This window comes from Mauremys mutica, chromosome 14 (genome assembly GCF_020497125.1).
Source record: "Mauremys mutica isolate MM-2020 ecotype Southern chromosome 14, ASM2049712v1, whole genome shotgun sequence".
NCBI lineage: Eukaryota > Metazoa > Chordata > Testudines > Geoemydidae > Mauremys > Mauremys mutica.
In genome coordinates, this window is record NC_059085.1 from 28,276,951 (window position 1) to 28,292,120 (window position 15,170).

The window sequence follows — 15,170 nt, forward strand, 5'->3', positions numbered from 1 at the left end:
CTGAAGCCCCACTGCCAGGGGACGGAGCCCGGGGACAGACCTGAAAGCCACATGGCCGGAGCCTGGGGCCTGCCACCGTGCACCCAAAGCCCCATGGTCAGAGTCTGCCACCCCGCTACTCCAGGGCTAAAGCCCAAAGTCTGGGAAGGTGGGAAACTCACCAGCTGCCTGCTCCTCCAGCATTGTGCCCCAGGTGTCTCCAGAAGGGGGCAGGTCTCAATCTCTGCTGGTGGCCCCAGCAACCAACACCAAGATGGTGCATCCAGAAGCAACAGCGGGGGGAGAGGCCACTGCTTTGCCTCCCACAACGCCCACTGCCCTGGAGGCTGCGGCCACAAGAAAAGCCCCTGGAGGCCGCATGCAACCACAGTGGCCGCATTTGAGAAAAACATAAGTGGTACTTTGCTGCAGGTGATGTTTTTAAAGAAAGCTAACGTCCTGGTCATTTATCATCCTTTAGACTCCATGGTACTTTTCACAAGAGTAAGTAATGATGATAACCCTGGTGTCCTGGCCAGAATATATTGCATTATAACTGCTCTAGAAACAAGTTAGGAAATGTAAAGTAATTTCTACTTTTGTCCTAAACCATTGTGAACTGTTACATATCTGAGGTGGCTGAATTCTGTATCTCGTGGTGTTTTGAGACTTAATGTTTGTAAGGGCTTTTAAGATCCTTGCAAAAAAAGATACTACAGAAGTTTTATTTATCAGAAAATTTTTCCACCATTCATTAAGAATATATTAATCTTTCCATATTTTATTAGCTAGGACAATATGAATTAGGGGCTGAAAGGGAGAAATCTCACATCAACTTCACTGCTAAAATACTGATATTTATGCTTAAGGCATGATATTCAAAAGTGTAAATTTCAAATTTTACAAGAAATCCCTGCTTATTGTTTGCAGAACTCCTGCATGCCAATAAGATCATCTTTCCACCAGATGTCACACTTCCCTTTTATTTCTTGCCAGTTTTTACGTGGGCTTAACTTCAGATCACATTCACAAAATTTTTTTTTTAAAAGCACACAAACATCTATGCACTATCATGCTCAATTTATTCATCTCTTACTGCAAACCTCACGAATAAATCCTCAGATATCAGTCACTCTAATCTGGCAGTCGTAATAAACCTTAAGGTAGACATTAGAAGGTATTTTTATACTGCATACCTCGATCCCCAGCCTAATTTAAATAGGAGCCATTGAACTGTATCGCAACCAGAAAAGCAATTTCATATTTCCAGCATCCTGAAGTACTAAACTTATAGCTGGGTATCAAGTCACTTGAATTAATTTGCATTCTGATCCTTTAGACAGTTTGTTTCCAAGGATCCTTAAATATAAGTGTGAATGGGAAATCAGAACAGCCAAAACTCCCTCCCTTAATCCCTCACCCCCTACTGACATACTATAGTTAAGGCCCATATTTCTTAGTGGTTTTATTTTCAGCTAGATACACAATATTTATTCCATAGCAGGAGGAATTTAATTATTCAGTGCTTATTAATCAAGAGCGTGCCATGAGAGCAAGGGACTGGACTAGATGACCTCTCAAGGTCCCTTCCAGTCCTATGAGTCTATGGATCAGGGATAACATTTTTAAAACTGAGTGCCTAAATCCTTATTTAAGCACCTACATAAGTTGTGTGATTTTCAAAAGATGGAAGACAGTGTTTTTGTGTTCGGTTTGTTTTAAGTCAATGAAATGTTTGTGATTTATACCTGTGTAACAGAGCGGAACTGGGACCAATATTCCTATTATCCCGTGTTTTGGAAGATTTTAGCCATTTTCAAAATCTTTTCATGCTTTCCATGCAAAAGTAATCATTATCTCTAGAAGAAGCCACCTGAACAGTCTGCAGCCAGCCTTTTTCTATTTTTAATAAAAAAATGACTAATATGCTAAAAATTAATCCACATGAAGCACCAATTTGAACATCCAACACACTACCTCATTGTCTCAGCTTCAGACAGACAAATGTGCTGTTAATATTCCACTACAAAGGTTTAGTTTATAACTTGATAGAATTTCTTTCCTGTTCTTTGACAATGACCTATTTTTAGACACATATCACACTGAACGGGTATGTCACTTGATAGAAAGCCATCCTGAAGATTCAAGTCTGTCATAAATAAATATGAAAGACAAACTGGTACATACAAGTTGCCTCTGAGACCTGCTTTCAAGTCCATTCCAGAATACAGTGAATGAAGATCATTTCAAATGAATGTCTGCTGGTCTCTGCCATGTTTCTTCTCTAAGAATTGCACATCACAAAACAGCTGAGCATTTCCAAACAGACAGCCCTAAAAAGGTACGGAAGGAGGAAACAGCAAGAGAATGTTCCGCTAACCAGGTGCCAACACTTTCCCACCTCCCTCCCTCCATCTCTAAGAAGTTCAGGTATCACCAGGGCATATGAAATGTCATAGGATTCACTTACTACTTTCTCTGCTAACTCTGCAGAAATGAGAAGTTATTATTTAGCTAGTTAACATCAGATGCAAGACAGACTGCATAAGAAAGATTTTTTTTAATAAATACGGAGCAGATTTCATTACTCTACATAATAAATATCACTGAGCAATGGTAAGACAGACCTCCTAACAAAATGAATTGTGCAGATATTGGCTGTTTGCTCCATGAAGGGCTTGTGTTTCCACCTTGTCAGATGACATCTGAGGCCATATTGCCAGAGGCATGGGGAGTTTTGACCTCTAAAAGGTAATTTTCTGTCTGCTCAGAAATGTAACATTTTTCATATTGAAGGGTTTTATATAGTATCTAACTTTCTGCTCTATAAACAGCATACCCAAACCTCGAATACAATAGAGCTAAAATTAATGACAGCTTTGTGATTAATGTTGTAAATATTTACATATTAGGAAGTTATCACTACATTACCATGATCACCGGTGCATAAGAAAAATTCATGGGCTAAATTCTAGCATTGAATTTATTGGAGATGCACAAGGGTGTATGTCAGGCCAGAGGTTGGCTCACAAGGTCCTGGATGTTCAGGTAGAAGTTACGTACAGGATCACTAAATCCATCCCCGTGCAAGTATAGTTTATAGTTCCCCTTAATAATCTCACACTATGGGTGATAATGTGTTTAGTACTCACCTGATATCTCCTCCCTAGATTATTTAATAAAGGCAAGTTTTCTTTCTAATGAGTTAAACTTTAGGGCATATTCACCACAGACCAGACCCTGGGAATAACAGCTCAACCGAAAGAAGAATTATTGAGCAAAAGGCTGAATCTATATTGTAAATAGAAATATTTCGACCTTTTATAGACATGTCTGATTTGTACAGACTAATATTTTATTAAGCACGTGAATCTAACAGGAAAAACAAATTAATATTTTCATGGCAGTAGCTCCCCTTGGTATCCAAAGCTGGCAATAAGTTTTGGCCCTAAAAATGTCACTTCTGATATAAAAGAATAGTTACAAATGATCTGTGTACAGCATCTTTCATTTCAATTCACACATCACATATATATTCACCCCATATTATAGCTGGGCATTGAGAGATTAAGGATTAAATAACTTTTATCCAAAAAGCAATTTTTCTGATTATGAGATGGTGAAAAAATTAAGGCTCCTGGAACTTCTACATCTGCAAAATCCATTGCTATCTATGAACTTCAAACAGGTGCATCTTTGCCTCACTAAGACGGAAATCAGAGACAATACGCTGCAATTGGTGGATCAATAGCAGGAAGCCTTGCCAAGGCAGGCAGTTGTTCCTGGCAAATTAAACCTTAATGGCAAAGTTAGTGCCATCCAATACATTCATAAAGGCACCTTAGCATCTAGATACCAAATACAGCATTAACATACAAATATAACTATTCAGAATGGACTCTGCTCTTACCACGCAAGGATTTGGATGTTTAAACATGGATCTCCCCATCAAACTATTGACCAAATGTGGCAAGGATCCTGCCAAACCTTTTGGCTTGACAGCAGTGCTGAAAGGGCATTTGTATTAGCTCATTTAAATATGCAATGCAGCAGTTCAGTACCCTAATAAAGACAGGTGCGGTGATGGAAGTATTTCAAAGAGTGCCTGGAATTGAAGATGTCTTACCTTAGACGTGAAGCCAAGATGCGCTTGAGCAATGTCTTCCTCACAGGGAAGAAGCCTTCTGATGAGACAAGCAGCAAAACTGCATGACCACATATGTCGGTTCCTGAAAAAGGTACAAACCAACCATGAAACATAATCAGCACTCACTGAGACTACCTTTGTAAAGGAGAGTGTGAGAAGTTTCAATTACTGCATTATAGCTAAACCTCCCTCATGTTCTCTTTAGTAGTTACTGTTTTCTACCAAAAGCACATGAGATAATCTTAAATCATTAAATAAGTATTTTCATCGAGACAGAAGACAGCCACTTTTAACAATTCAGGCAGTTATTCAGTATCATCTTCAGGTTGGTGTGAAATTAGCACATTGCAGTATTTTCAATGAGAGGTGTTCCTGGGGCGCATCAGCCAGCATGGAATAGATTGTGCTTTTGTGAAAGAAAGATACCAAAAATCAAGACATTGTGGTTGCAGTAAAACCCTAGTACCTTTTGGACTGAAACAAAGGTATGATGAGAAAGATGGCTCATGCCATCTCTCTCCAGTTCTGGACAAGAGTCCCATTTGAAGAGCTTATCTGCCACTATCCATTTGGTTGCTCTACATCCAGAGGGCACAAGTGCATTCTAACAGGTTCTAGGGGCAATATTCATGTTGCTGTTTAAAAATAGAAATTTTCCATTGTATTGCATAGTGATGCATTTCCTTCATCCTAATGCTTTGGATAAACACTTTAAGGAACGTGATAATTCAAATTGTACATGACGAAGAGAACTGCAGCTGTGTTATCTATACAGGTTTATTTTTTTTAAAAAAGCATCTTGCCAAATTGGAGAGAAGAGTTTTGGGGTGGGTGAAGTGGTTGCGGTGCCTTGTTCTGAAATAGAGAAATACAAAAATATACAGTGTTTGTAATGTGAGTGCCACTTAATTCGTGTTTTGAATAACTCTTTATTTTCTTTATTTATTATTTTACCTTTTATCATCCAGATGGGGGAGAGGAAGAGAAACACTATTTCATCACTCATTTAAAATCAGATCATATTTTTGAAGCACCTAAACAAATAGCCATCTGAATTCATGATTCCAGACACTTTGATTAAACATCTATTTCTGGAAATCCAAGTGTCGGTACTACTTGCAAAGCACTCCTGAGAAATTCAACAGTTAAAAAAGGCTTGCCATGCTTTGCAATGCGGCGTGAAATTTGGGAGCTTACTGCTATCAAGGTGATTGAGTTTCTTTCGCTATTATACATGCTAAATCCAATTCCCAAACTAAGTATTCTTCTGGATCTGACTTTTGAGAGAAACCAAAATATATTATTAATCTCAAAATGGAATTCACTCAAAAGATTCAGAAAATCTCTTAACATTAGCCCAGTCTGCACAACTTTGCAGTAATTCATACCCACTCTACAGCCCTTTTCATCCAGTTAAGAGGTTACTTTACCAGACTAACATTAGTGTTAAGTAAGAACCAGGCTGAGTCACTATAAACATGGCTATCCATCACTCTTTCAATACCCTGCCTCTATTGCCTGAGAATTTATTTTTTAATTATGATGATAATCAATTTTCCAACATAATACACATTATACTTGTGTCTCTATTTTGAAATTAAACAAAAATTAGTTACCATAACATGCAATACCCAATAATAAACACTAAGGGCAGACCTACACTACCACTTAAGTTGATCTAATGTACCTTACTCAAGAGTGTGAAAACAACACCCACTGAGCGACGCAAGTTACACTGACCTAACTGGTATCCACACCGGCACTATGTTGGCAGGAGATGCTCTACCACTGACATAGCTTCTGCCTCTCACAGAGGTGGAGTAATTATGCCGATGGGGGAAGCACTCTCCCATCGGCATACAACATCTTCACCAGTGCAGCTGCACCAAGTGTAGTGCTTCTAGTGTAGACCTGCCCTAAATTCATTCACTTTCTGTCTCTATCAACAATGGTTAACATTTAGAACATGGGCTGAGGCAGAACCTAATCACATCACCGGGACATCCAGGGCTTTAGGCCCACTATAAACTCTTATAACCAAGTCAGGGGACTACAGTGCTGTAATGAGGTCTCCTGACAATTATATTTGCAGTGTAGATGGGCCCTTATTCATTATTGTCTGGAGTCTATTTATAATCTCTTCCAGTATGAGAATTAGGAACTAGAGGTGAAACCATCCCTAATGCAGAATTAATGACATTAATATAATGGGAGGATGAGTAGTTGGCATATGGGGGACAAGGTGGGTGAGATAATATCTTTTATTGAACCAACTTCAGTTGGTGCAAGAGACAAGATTCCAAGCTAAATAGAGCTCTTCTTCAGGTATATAATGAGGATTATTAAATAACACAAAATGGTTTCCAATTAGTTGAACCCTAAGATGTAGTTTGGCTGCTCTTAAGTTTTAATGATAATGCACAAGAAATACTGTAAGTTAATCTGTATGTTGTTACAGATGTATAAAGTAGAGCTTTATCTAGGGGTATTAATTACAAATAAGAAACACTGCCCTCCTGAAGGGCCATGCTTAGTGCCACTGAACAGCTAGGACCCTGGGCAAAAGGAAAATACCCCTTTCCAGCCAGGACTTTTGTGTATTGGTTTCTTGTGAGTCACTATTCAAGTGTTACAGTACAATATTCCTCCTTATACAGCTAGCAGATAGTTTAATATAAACATCACAAGCCAGTCTGAGCTACACCTGACTGCACACACACTGCACAATCTCCTGAGCCTTCTCCTCTCCTCACAGATACTCCCAGTCTCTCCCCTAATGATAAAGAAGCTTTCTCCTTTAATGGTTATAAGGGTAACAAGGTCAACCTGCTCTGACTAGCACAGACCCTCACCCCAGACAAGCTTTGGAGGAAGAAACTCTTGGCCAGACCATCACTACTCCTGGGGCCCACAAGAACCATCTACGATCCTGATTCAAAACCAAACCCCATAGGTCTCCTGGGAGCAGCAGCTGGTTTCCTAGGCAACCACTGGTGGCCTGAAAACATTCTTGTATCATTTACACAGCTGATGGGGGAAGGGAGGGGCGTTACCTCAGTGGAAAAACTGGGATAAGGGGATACCTCTGGCCCAAAAGGGTTTCCTCATTGAACCTCCGAAGGTACCTCTCATCACAAAAGCATTTAATTCCTACAAGACTGATACAGTGTTGCAGACATTTCTACACAGCTGTAAGCAACGAAAGTCTAAAAGGCTCTGCTGTGAGTAACATGGACAACCTTTGTTGTTACACTTTCTGTATAAGCTATTTGTACAGTGAGATACCAAGCTCTTCCTTCTGTCTTGGTGTTCTTCTACCTGTTCACCAAGTCCCATATTTTAAAACAAGAATAAGAAAAGGGAGTCACAACACTTGCATTATTCATACCCTGAATGTTATTTACAAAACCACCACCAAAATAAGAACCATTGCCTTGTTAGTCATTGAAAACATTTTTCTCACGAGCAATTCAAGTTTCATTTAAACTGTGTTTGGTAATTCACTTTTTAGAAGGAGGCTGGGAGCCTGATTCTGATTTCACTGACACCTCTAAATCAGGAGGAACTCCAGTGAAGTCAGTAATGCTCTTCATTTACTGATGTAAAACCAGAGTGAGAGGAGAGAGAGAACCTCACTATTTTCAGGGGGAAAGGACTGTGAAACAATAGAATAAAACCATAGAGAATTCCCTGTTAACACACAGGGTGTCCATGAAAGAGATGTCCCGATAGAAAAAAGCTACAGCACAGACCGTCAGAGGCCAGAGCAATTGACTTGGGTCAGGGGCTCAGGTTGTGGGGTTAAAAATTGCATCGTACACAGTTGGGGCTCAGCCTGGTGCCTATGCTCTGAGACCCTCCCCCCCTCAAGAGTTTCAGAGCCTGGGCTCCACCCCAAACATCTACACTGCATTTTTTATCCCCAGGATCCCAAGTTAGCTGACCCAGGGCTAGTCACAGCCATGCAACAGTTCTTTTATTGTAATGTAGACATACCCCAAGTTTCCTTCCCAAATGATCTTAAACGTCCATTCATAGGGAATGAAAGATGGCCATCAGCTATTCCCCCCCCCCATACAGAGATCTTTGCTACAGCAAAGCCTTGTTACACACATCACCTCATTTATATCCTCTTTTTAGTTTGGCGGAGATATTTAAAGGTTGCCTGTGTAACCCCATTGGATAAGTTGTGTCTTTACAGTTAAAATACACTGTGACTTTAGGAACCCACATTTAGAAGGTTTGAAGGCAGCTAATGGAGCTGCATTGATTTACACTAACAATATCTGGCCCAGAAATCAAATTCTGCTCTCAGGGTTCTATCCTGCTGCAACTGAAGTGAATGATAAACTTCAAAGGTGAAAGACTGGGACCTCACAACAAAGTCTGCACATGTGGTACAATCAGAACTCACCCTCTTTCTGAAGTTTACCTTTATTAACAAACAATAATAAGGTAAGAAATTTCACCATAAGCCTTCACACTGATGTAGCTGTTCCTAAGACCCCCATCTCCAGAACTGCTCAGCCTACATCTCAAATCCTTTCTCCCAGAAAGCCCCACCCATCTCCCTTATATACAGGTGGGGGTAAGGCACCGCCTGCTTCAATGAGTCAGCAGAACCCAGTTAACCCTTTGTCAGCAGGATCCCCACTGCTGATAGTGGAAGTTTCAGGCAAATGCTGTCTGCCATTTAAAATTTCTTACTTGATAACAGGCTTTAAAGGGATATCAGATAAAATATGAAGAGCTGATAAAAAATCAATCAGTAGCAAGGCCTGAAGTTAAAGCAAAGGAACATGCACAGCTGATACCAAAGATAAATGGTATTAATATGAGTATTGTAGCATCTAGAAGGTCCAGCCAGGATCAGGCTGCCATTGTGGTAGGCTCCTGCATAAAAACATAGGAAGAGGGCTGTTGACAAAAGAATTTGCAATAAGATGCAATAAGTGAGTGTGATAAACAAATGGAAGGAAGGAAGGAAGGAATGGAGGCTACAGGTGATGTGATAATATAGATTATATAAAGTGATATGATTATGTAAATTAGCTATGGCACAAGTTGATGGTTCTAAATCATCTTAGATGTTTGATTGACTGATTTCTTGTGGGCACTACAGCTGAGGTGTGGCTTAAGGAAGGAGTTGACAAAAAAAGGTAGTGGTTTAGCAGAGTAATTCAGGGAGGGACTTCCTGAGCCAAGACCTTTGGGAGAGAAGCAGACAAATGGGCAATGATTGGCTACTGTCAGGATTGGGTGGGCAGCAATAAAAACTGAATATGGCAGACAGACAAAAATCAATGTGACACTAGGGCATGTTAAATACACCTATTCACAAAGGAACATTTTATGTTGGAAAATCAGTTTCCACTCCTAGCTCACAGGAAATACCAACAGCAGGAAGTTAAACTGATTGAATAATTGTTTTCACTGAATATTAATTTTCTCTCCACCACATTGAAGTTAACTTATAATGGACAGAAACATAACAGTGTAATTGTTACTATAAACTATGTTAATAAGTGCACTATACCACATCCAGTAACACCACATCATTTTTATTTCACACTAAATTTACCTGGTCTGTTTACAGATTCTGCAAATTCCACAGTTCAAAAATTGATTATGGATTAAAAGCTGAATATTAAAATGTAATATTGCTTTCCCTCAATAACTTTCCATATTGAGGATTTTGACTGACAAGATTGCAAAAATAGTGACATTATAGTAAAATAAATAAAAAGGTTTGAGCAAGAAAGCTGAATAATTACATGATTCATCTCCAGAAACCATAGCATTTATTCTCTTCTCAATGTATATCTCCCTTTTATGTCAAGATGAATCAGCACATGTATCAAAATAAGAACAAGACCCTAAGTTACATAAAGTTAAGGGATTCATTCATACCCACAAGAGCAAAGGCATTCTGTTCAGGGCAAGATTCTGACTTCAGATGAGAAGCTACACATGACTCAAAAAGTGGCATTATCCATGTCTGAGGAGCTATCAGCACACTTTGTGATACTGCAGCACATATATCCTCCAAATGCATGTTAGCACACACATACATTTCTTTAATTGTTTGCAAACTCTCAGAGTTTTGGATGTCTGCTTTATTCATCTAATCTAATGCATTTATATTGGTGCTAGACATGTCAAAAATTGTGCAGATGTAGGATCTTCAGGTATGTACCTCACTGAAATTTTACTTTCAATTTAGCATGTGCAGAATACTTCCCTCTGCCTTAACCACAAATGAAGTGCATGTCTATGCATGGGTCTATGGATCCAGGTCAGGAAAAATTAGAGGCCCAGATTATTTGCTATGTGGAACTCAGCACAGCAGAAGAGAAGAGTCATCGAGAAGCCAGTAAAGGCTCCCTGATTTTCAGGACCAATATACATTAGATCCCAGCTGGCAATGGCCTCCAAGAGGCCGCACGCTAGCTGTTGATGGGTGCAGCACAGTATGTTCCACCTGCACCTCTTTGGACAGTTGCCACAGCAGGTCATCCTCGATCCCAACATAACCAGCCACACTTCACTGATCACCTCCTTTCCCTACTAAATTATTTAATTTTGAGGTGTTCTTCACTCCAGTTCAGTGTTTTGTTATCTCTTATTACACAACATAGATAGATGTGTGTTTAACTTTCTCCTCACATGCTATGAAATTCATGCTCTGCTTTAATAGTTGAGAATTCACTATATCATCTCTCTAAGAGAATATACCCTTGTGCTAAGACTATACAGATTGTCCAAAGGGGACACAACACCATGTAAATCACTTATTTTAGAACTGATCTCATCTAACATTGATTTTAGGAGGAAACCACATCAGTTGCTGCCACCTACATCAAGTCTTGCCTTCCTTTCCCATTGGCTGCCCTATCCTACTTCCTGCATCACTAAAGGCCTTCAACCCTGGAAGAAATCATTTGTTTTTCATTTTTATGGCATTGTCAGTGAGCCTCAGCAGAGCTATGGATCTCTCATGTAGGGTCCGGACCACACAAAAGCCAGTAAAACGATTAATCCAGCCCTTCTCAAATGTTTTGCCTATGTGACCCCATTTTGAGACTTTGTGACCCCAGACAGCAACAAAGCAACATAGTGAACAAGGAATCCCTGGAATTTACATCTTAAGTATGTTATCTAATGCTCCGTAATGTGGCACATGGGCTTTTGTATTGCGGCGCAGTTTCTCAGAGTCTGGTGGTGTGGTAGAAATTGCATATCTAATCTCTGATGTGACATCAACAGCAGATGGATACTGAGACTTAATGAACACAAGTGCTCTGAATCCAGCTACACACAAATATGTGCTCACAAAAGGCACCATCAGTTTCAAGGCACATGTTGAGAGTGCAGGATATTCATTCTTGACAGTGACCCAAAACTCCAGAACAGTAAGTCAGGCCTTTGATCCTCGCAAGAATTGGTTGCAGGAAATTTTGATGAGTTATTCAATCTCAGCAGCTGGCAAATCCATGGTATCAGGTTTGCACTGAAAGCGTTTTTTTACCCATACTTTGCCATGTCCAGCAGAGGGAAAAGGATGCAACCTGTTCCTCCATTGGGCTGAGATGCTCAGCCATCACCTGTGACTAACCATGATTCTTTATCGACTGCCAACAGGGTACTCAGGGTAGCATAAAAGAAGATATGGGCCCTGCCTTAAGGTGCTTACAAGCCACTGCTTTCCCATCTCAAAAAAGGCTAGCACAGCCTCCTACCAGCTCAGACAGAGGATTCTCTGTTAATAAGGCTGCTGCCCACAAATAAGGATCTTCTGGATTCAAGTCTCTCACCCATATGTTTGCACAGCTGGATGGTGAAAATGGCAAAATGGCATCTGACCAGTGAGTGTCTCCAGACCTGTTCCAAAAAATCCAAGCCAGGAAAAATGGCAGTCTCCATGAAATATGACCTCACAAGTACAGCAAGCATGAGGTCACGCTGTGAGAAGGCCTCCATTTTGATCTACAAAATGGCAGCCTTCACGGTATCCTAGAACACACTGTATGTGCAAAGTCTTGGTGTGTGGAGGCTGCCAGTTTGTGGATGAATATGGTGGCTTCCTGGCACAGCATTTGTGGAGCAGGTCAGGACACATTTGGGGGTAGACAGCATTGTCTTGCAGGCCGAATCTGGCTTGTTGGACTTGCTATCCCAAAAGAGGTCACAACAGTTTGAGAACCACTGCATTAATCAATCCATTATTTGCCCAAAGAAGAGAGCACTAAGATACATCTTGGGTTCCATACCAGATATGCCTATGCCCAAAGATTCTGAAAATGGATCATGATTTGAATCAAAATAGAGCCTGTAGCCTTTTTCATCAGTTCTTTGTATCCTACCATTCAGGAATCATTTTTCTGAGTATAACTTATTGAAGACCTTTGCTGGAATAAGCAACACATACAACCTCTCTTAGATGTGTATTTAATAGGGAGCTGTCTGCTACCCTGGATTTTACACATCATTCAGTTAATTCAGCGATCCAAATGCAAAATCAAGCACTCAGGAACACCATGTGGCTTTGTGACACTCCCTGGAGGACTTTGTGTCTATAATAAACCAGAGAATGGATTACAATCATCAATAGAAGTGGTTTTTCATCTGTGACATATATAATATGGATATTATTTATTTAACAAGTAACAAAAGACTAATTAATTTACCCATATAAGTTAAAAATACTCTTAATATTAATTGTTTCAATAAAAGTGTGAGAGGACATAACAGAATGGCAAAGTACAAAATCTGAGAAATACTGTATGCTGAAATGATGCAGTACATATCGATCAACAAAATTGTATTTTGGGTACTTTTTTTGGCTCGTAACAGTCAGGACCAGAAGATGAGAAATGGGCAAACATTTCATCGATATTGTATTTCCAGCTTAAGTTTAGTTTGCCTAAAATGTTTGGCAAATGCATGTTGCATCTGACGAAATGGGTATTCACCCACGAAAGCTTATGCTCCAAAATGTCTGTTAGTCTATAAGGTGCCACAGGACTCTTTGTCGCTTGTTACAGAGCCAGACTAACACTGCTACCCCTCTGATACTAATCTTTTGAAGTATCTCACTAAAATAACTGCTTCTCCACATATGCAGCACATCTTCCATATAAAACTTTCTCTGAATTGGCATCCTCTTCACATCTTTTGGTTCCATCTCATTCTCACCAGTGGAAGCATTAGTGCTGGTTACAAGTCCCCCGGCATCTATGCTTTCTTCACCAGGAGATGTGTCTTGTTCCTTATTCATTTCTGTGTTTAACTTTGGCCTTATTTACCCTGACAGAAGACAAAATTCTACTTTCAGCCATACCAATGAAAACTCATCAAAGTCACCAAGGTTTAATTGATTGAGGACACACTTGGGCCCAACAATTATTTTTGAAGCACTGGTTCACAAAGTACTTGCTCAGTTCTCTAACTTTCCCCTCAGACAAAACTGCAATGTAATGGTTTCTTAACCATGAGTAGGAAGAAATATAATTATGTATGAAGACATTAGTTTTAAAGGGACAGACATCTAGCTCTCAATCCTTCACTGTTTCATTCTTGGTTTTTTTTTAAATCGTAAGTGACCTGTTTTACTTATTGTTATTATTTATGATTATTAAAAATATCACAAAGTGTTCTAGGCACTTTACAGAAACATGAGAAGGCAAGGCGCCTGCCCCAGAAATGTATAGTTTATGGATTTGATCCTACTCCCTTTTAAGTTAATGGGCGTGTTACCATTGACTTTAGTAAAGGCAGGATTAGAACCTAATTTCAGACATAATACAACAGGGCAACAAGTACAGAGGTACATTATGACACAGGACAAAGCATACAATAACAAGATCAGGCATGGACTGCAATATGCACTTGTTGTGGTTCTTTTTACAATAATTAAGAAATAATAGTTAAGTTGTTACTGTTGTGACTACTGTATTAATGGAAACAGGATGTTCTTACTTTGTATTTCATTCACACTTTCTTTGATGTGAGTAGTAATTTTCAGATATGATTATTTTAAAAGACTTCAGTAAATTATAGTGAAAGGAGATTTAGGACACCTGGAAATCTGAACTTGTGCATGTGTTGGCCTCCTATCTTATTTTAATTTTTTATTGTAAAATATGCATCATGCATTGTTTCAGCACAACATGAAAACAGTTTAAAGAAAACAGAAATATAGTGGCTTTTATGGATTTTGATTTCAACTCTTAATAATACTTACCAATAAATCTTTGATTAGCATACTGAAAAAATTCAAACTCAATAATAAGATAAAACAAGACATATGTTATAAAATGGTTTTGTCCTTTTCAATACAAATTAAGCATCTGCAACAGGATACAAAGAAATGTTGATAAGGAAAATGCAAAATAGTTTATTGCCTGTGCTATTTAATACCTAAATAAAATACGTTTCACATTTAGCCAAGAACTTTTAAAACACTTAAGGTAAGCTATCCTCTAACCTACCAATTTTAATTATAATATTCCATACCTGAGCTCAGAAATTTTATATTATGAATTTGGATTTCTTTTATAAAGGATGCGATAATATTGCTAAGAAAATAAGTTATGTTCACTTCTAAAATTGTTTCTTTTTTCTTGTTTGCTGCAAAGTATTTAATATTTTCTTTTGTACATTTTTTTAATAGTTGAGCTTTAAGTGAAGCTCTGAAAAACAGTGGAAGATTTTATTTTCAGGGTCACAAGTACCATAGCGAGATTTCTCTCTTAAACAATGACACTTAGTATCTGTGTAGTTCTATGAATACTTTTGAAGTGTCATATTAAAACCAATCTCTTGGCCTTCAGGCAAAGAGAAGCAATTAGTCTTGGAGTTGTGAATAAATAAAAATCCATTTATATACCCGTCCTTGACATGTACCTTGCAAATCTTAGAAACTTCATCTAGTGGGAAAAGAAATGTTAAATCATGAACACCAACACTAATCATATTGCAATGTTGCGTCCTAAAACTGTTTAGTTTATATAAATCTTTTAAGTATTAATTCATATGTATATAT

General features: G+C 38.9%; 2 protein-coding genes across 6 annotated transcripts in view; one reads left to right on the forward strand and one right to left on the reverse strand.

Moving 5' to 3' along the window:
• Positions 1 to 8,635, reverse strand: part of LOC123349360 — a 336,086-nt gene extending 327,451 nt beyond the window's left edge. For 3 of the 4 annotated variants that reach the window (XM_044987356.1, XM_044987355.1, XM_044987357.1), the window contains exons 1-2: positions 8,541 to 8,635; positions 4,106 to 4,208 (exon numbers count right to left, since the gene is read on the reverse strand). In XM_044987356.1, coding sequence (XP_044843291.1) covers positions 4,106 to 4,198 — 93 coding nt within the window. In that variant the 5' untranslated portion in view covers positions 4,199 to 4,208; positions 8,541 to 8,635. The remainder of the gene's footprint in view (positions 1 to 4,105; positions 4,209 to 8,540) is intronic. The other variant, XR_006573508.1, reaches the window with a different exon arrangement.
• Positions 7,166 to 15,170, forward strand: part of KCTD15 (potassium channel tetramerization domain containing 15) — a 67,317-nt gene continuing 59,312 nt past the window's right edge. The window contains exon 1 of one of the 2 annotated variants that reach the window (XM_044987354.1): positions 7,166 to 7,347. The gene's annotated coding sequence lies outside the window, so the exon portion shown is untranslated. The remainder of the gene's footprint in view (positions 7,348 to 15,170) is intronic. The other variant, XM_044987340.1, reaches the window with a different exon arrangement.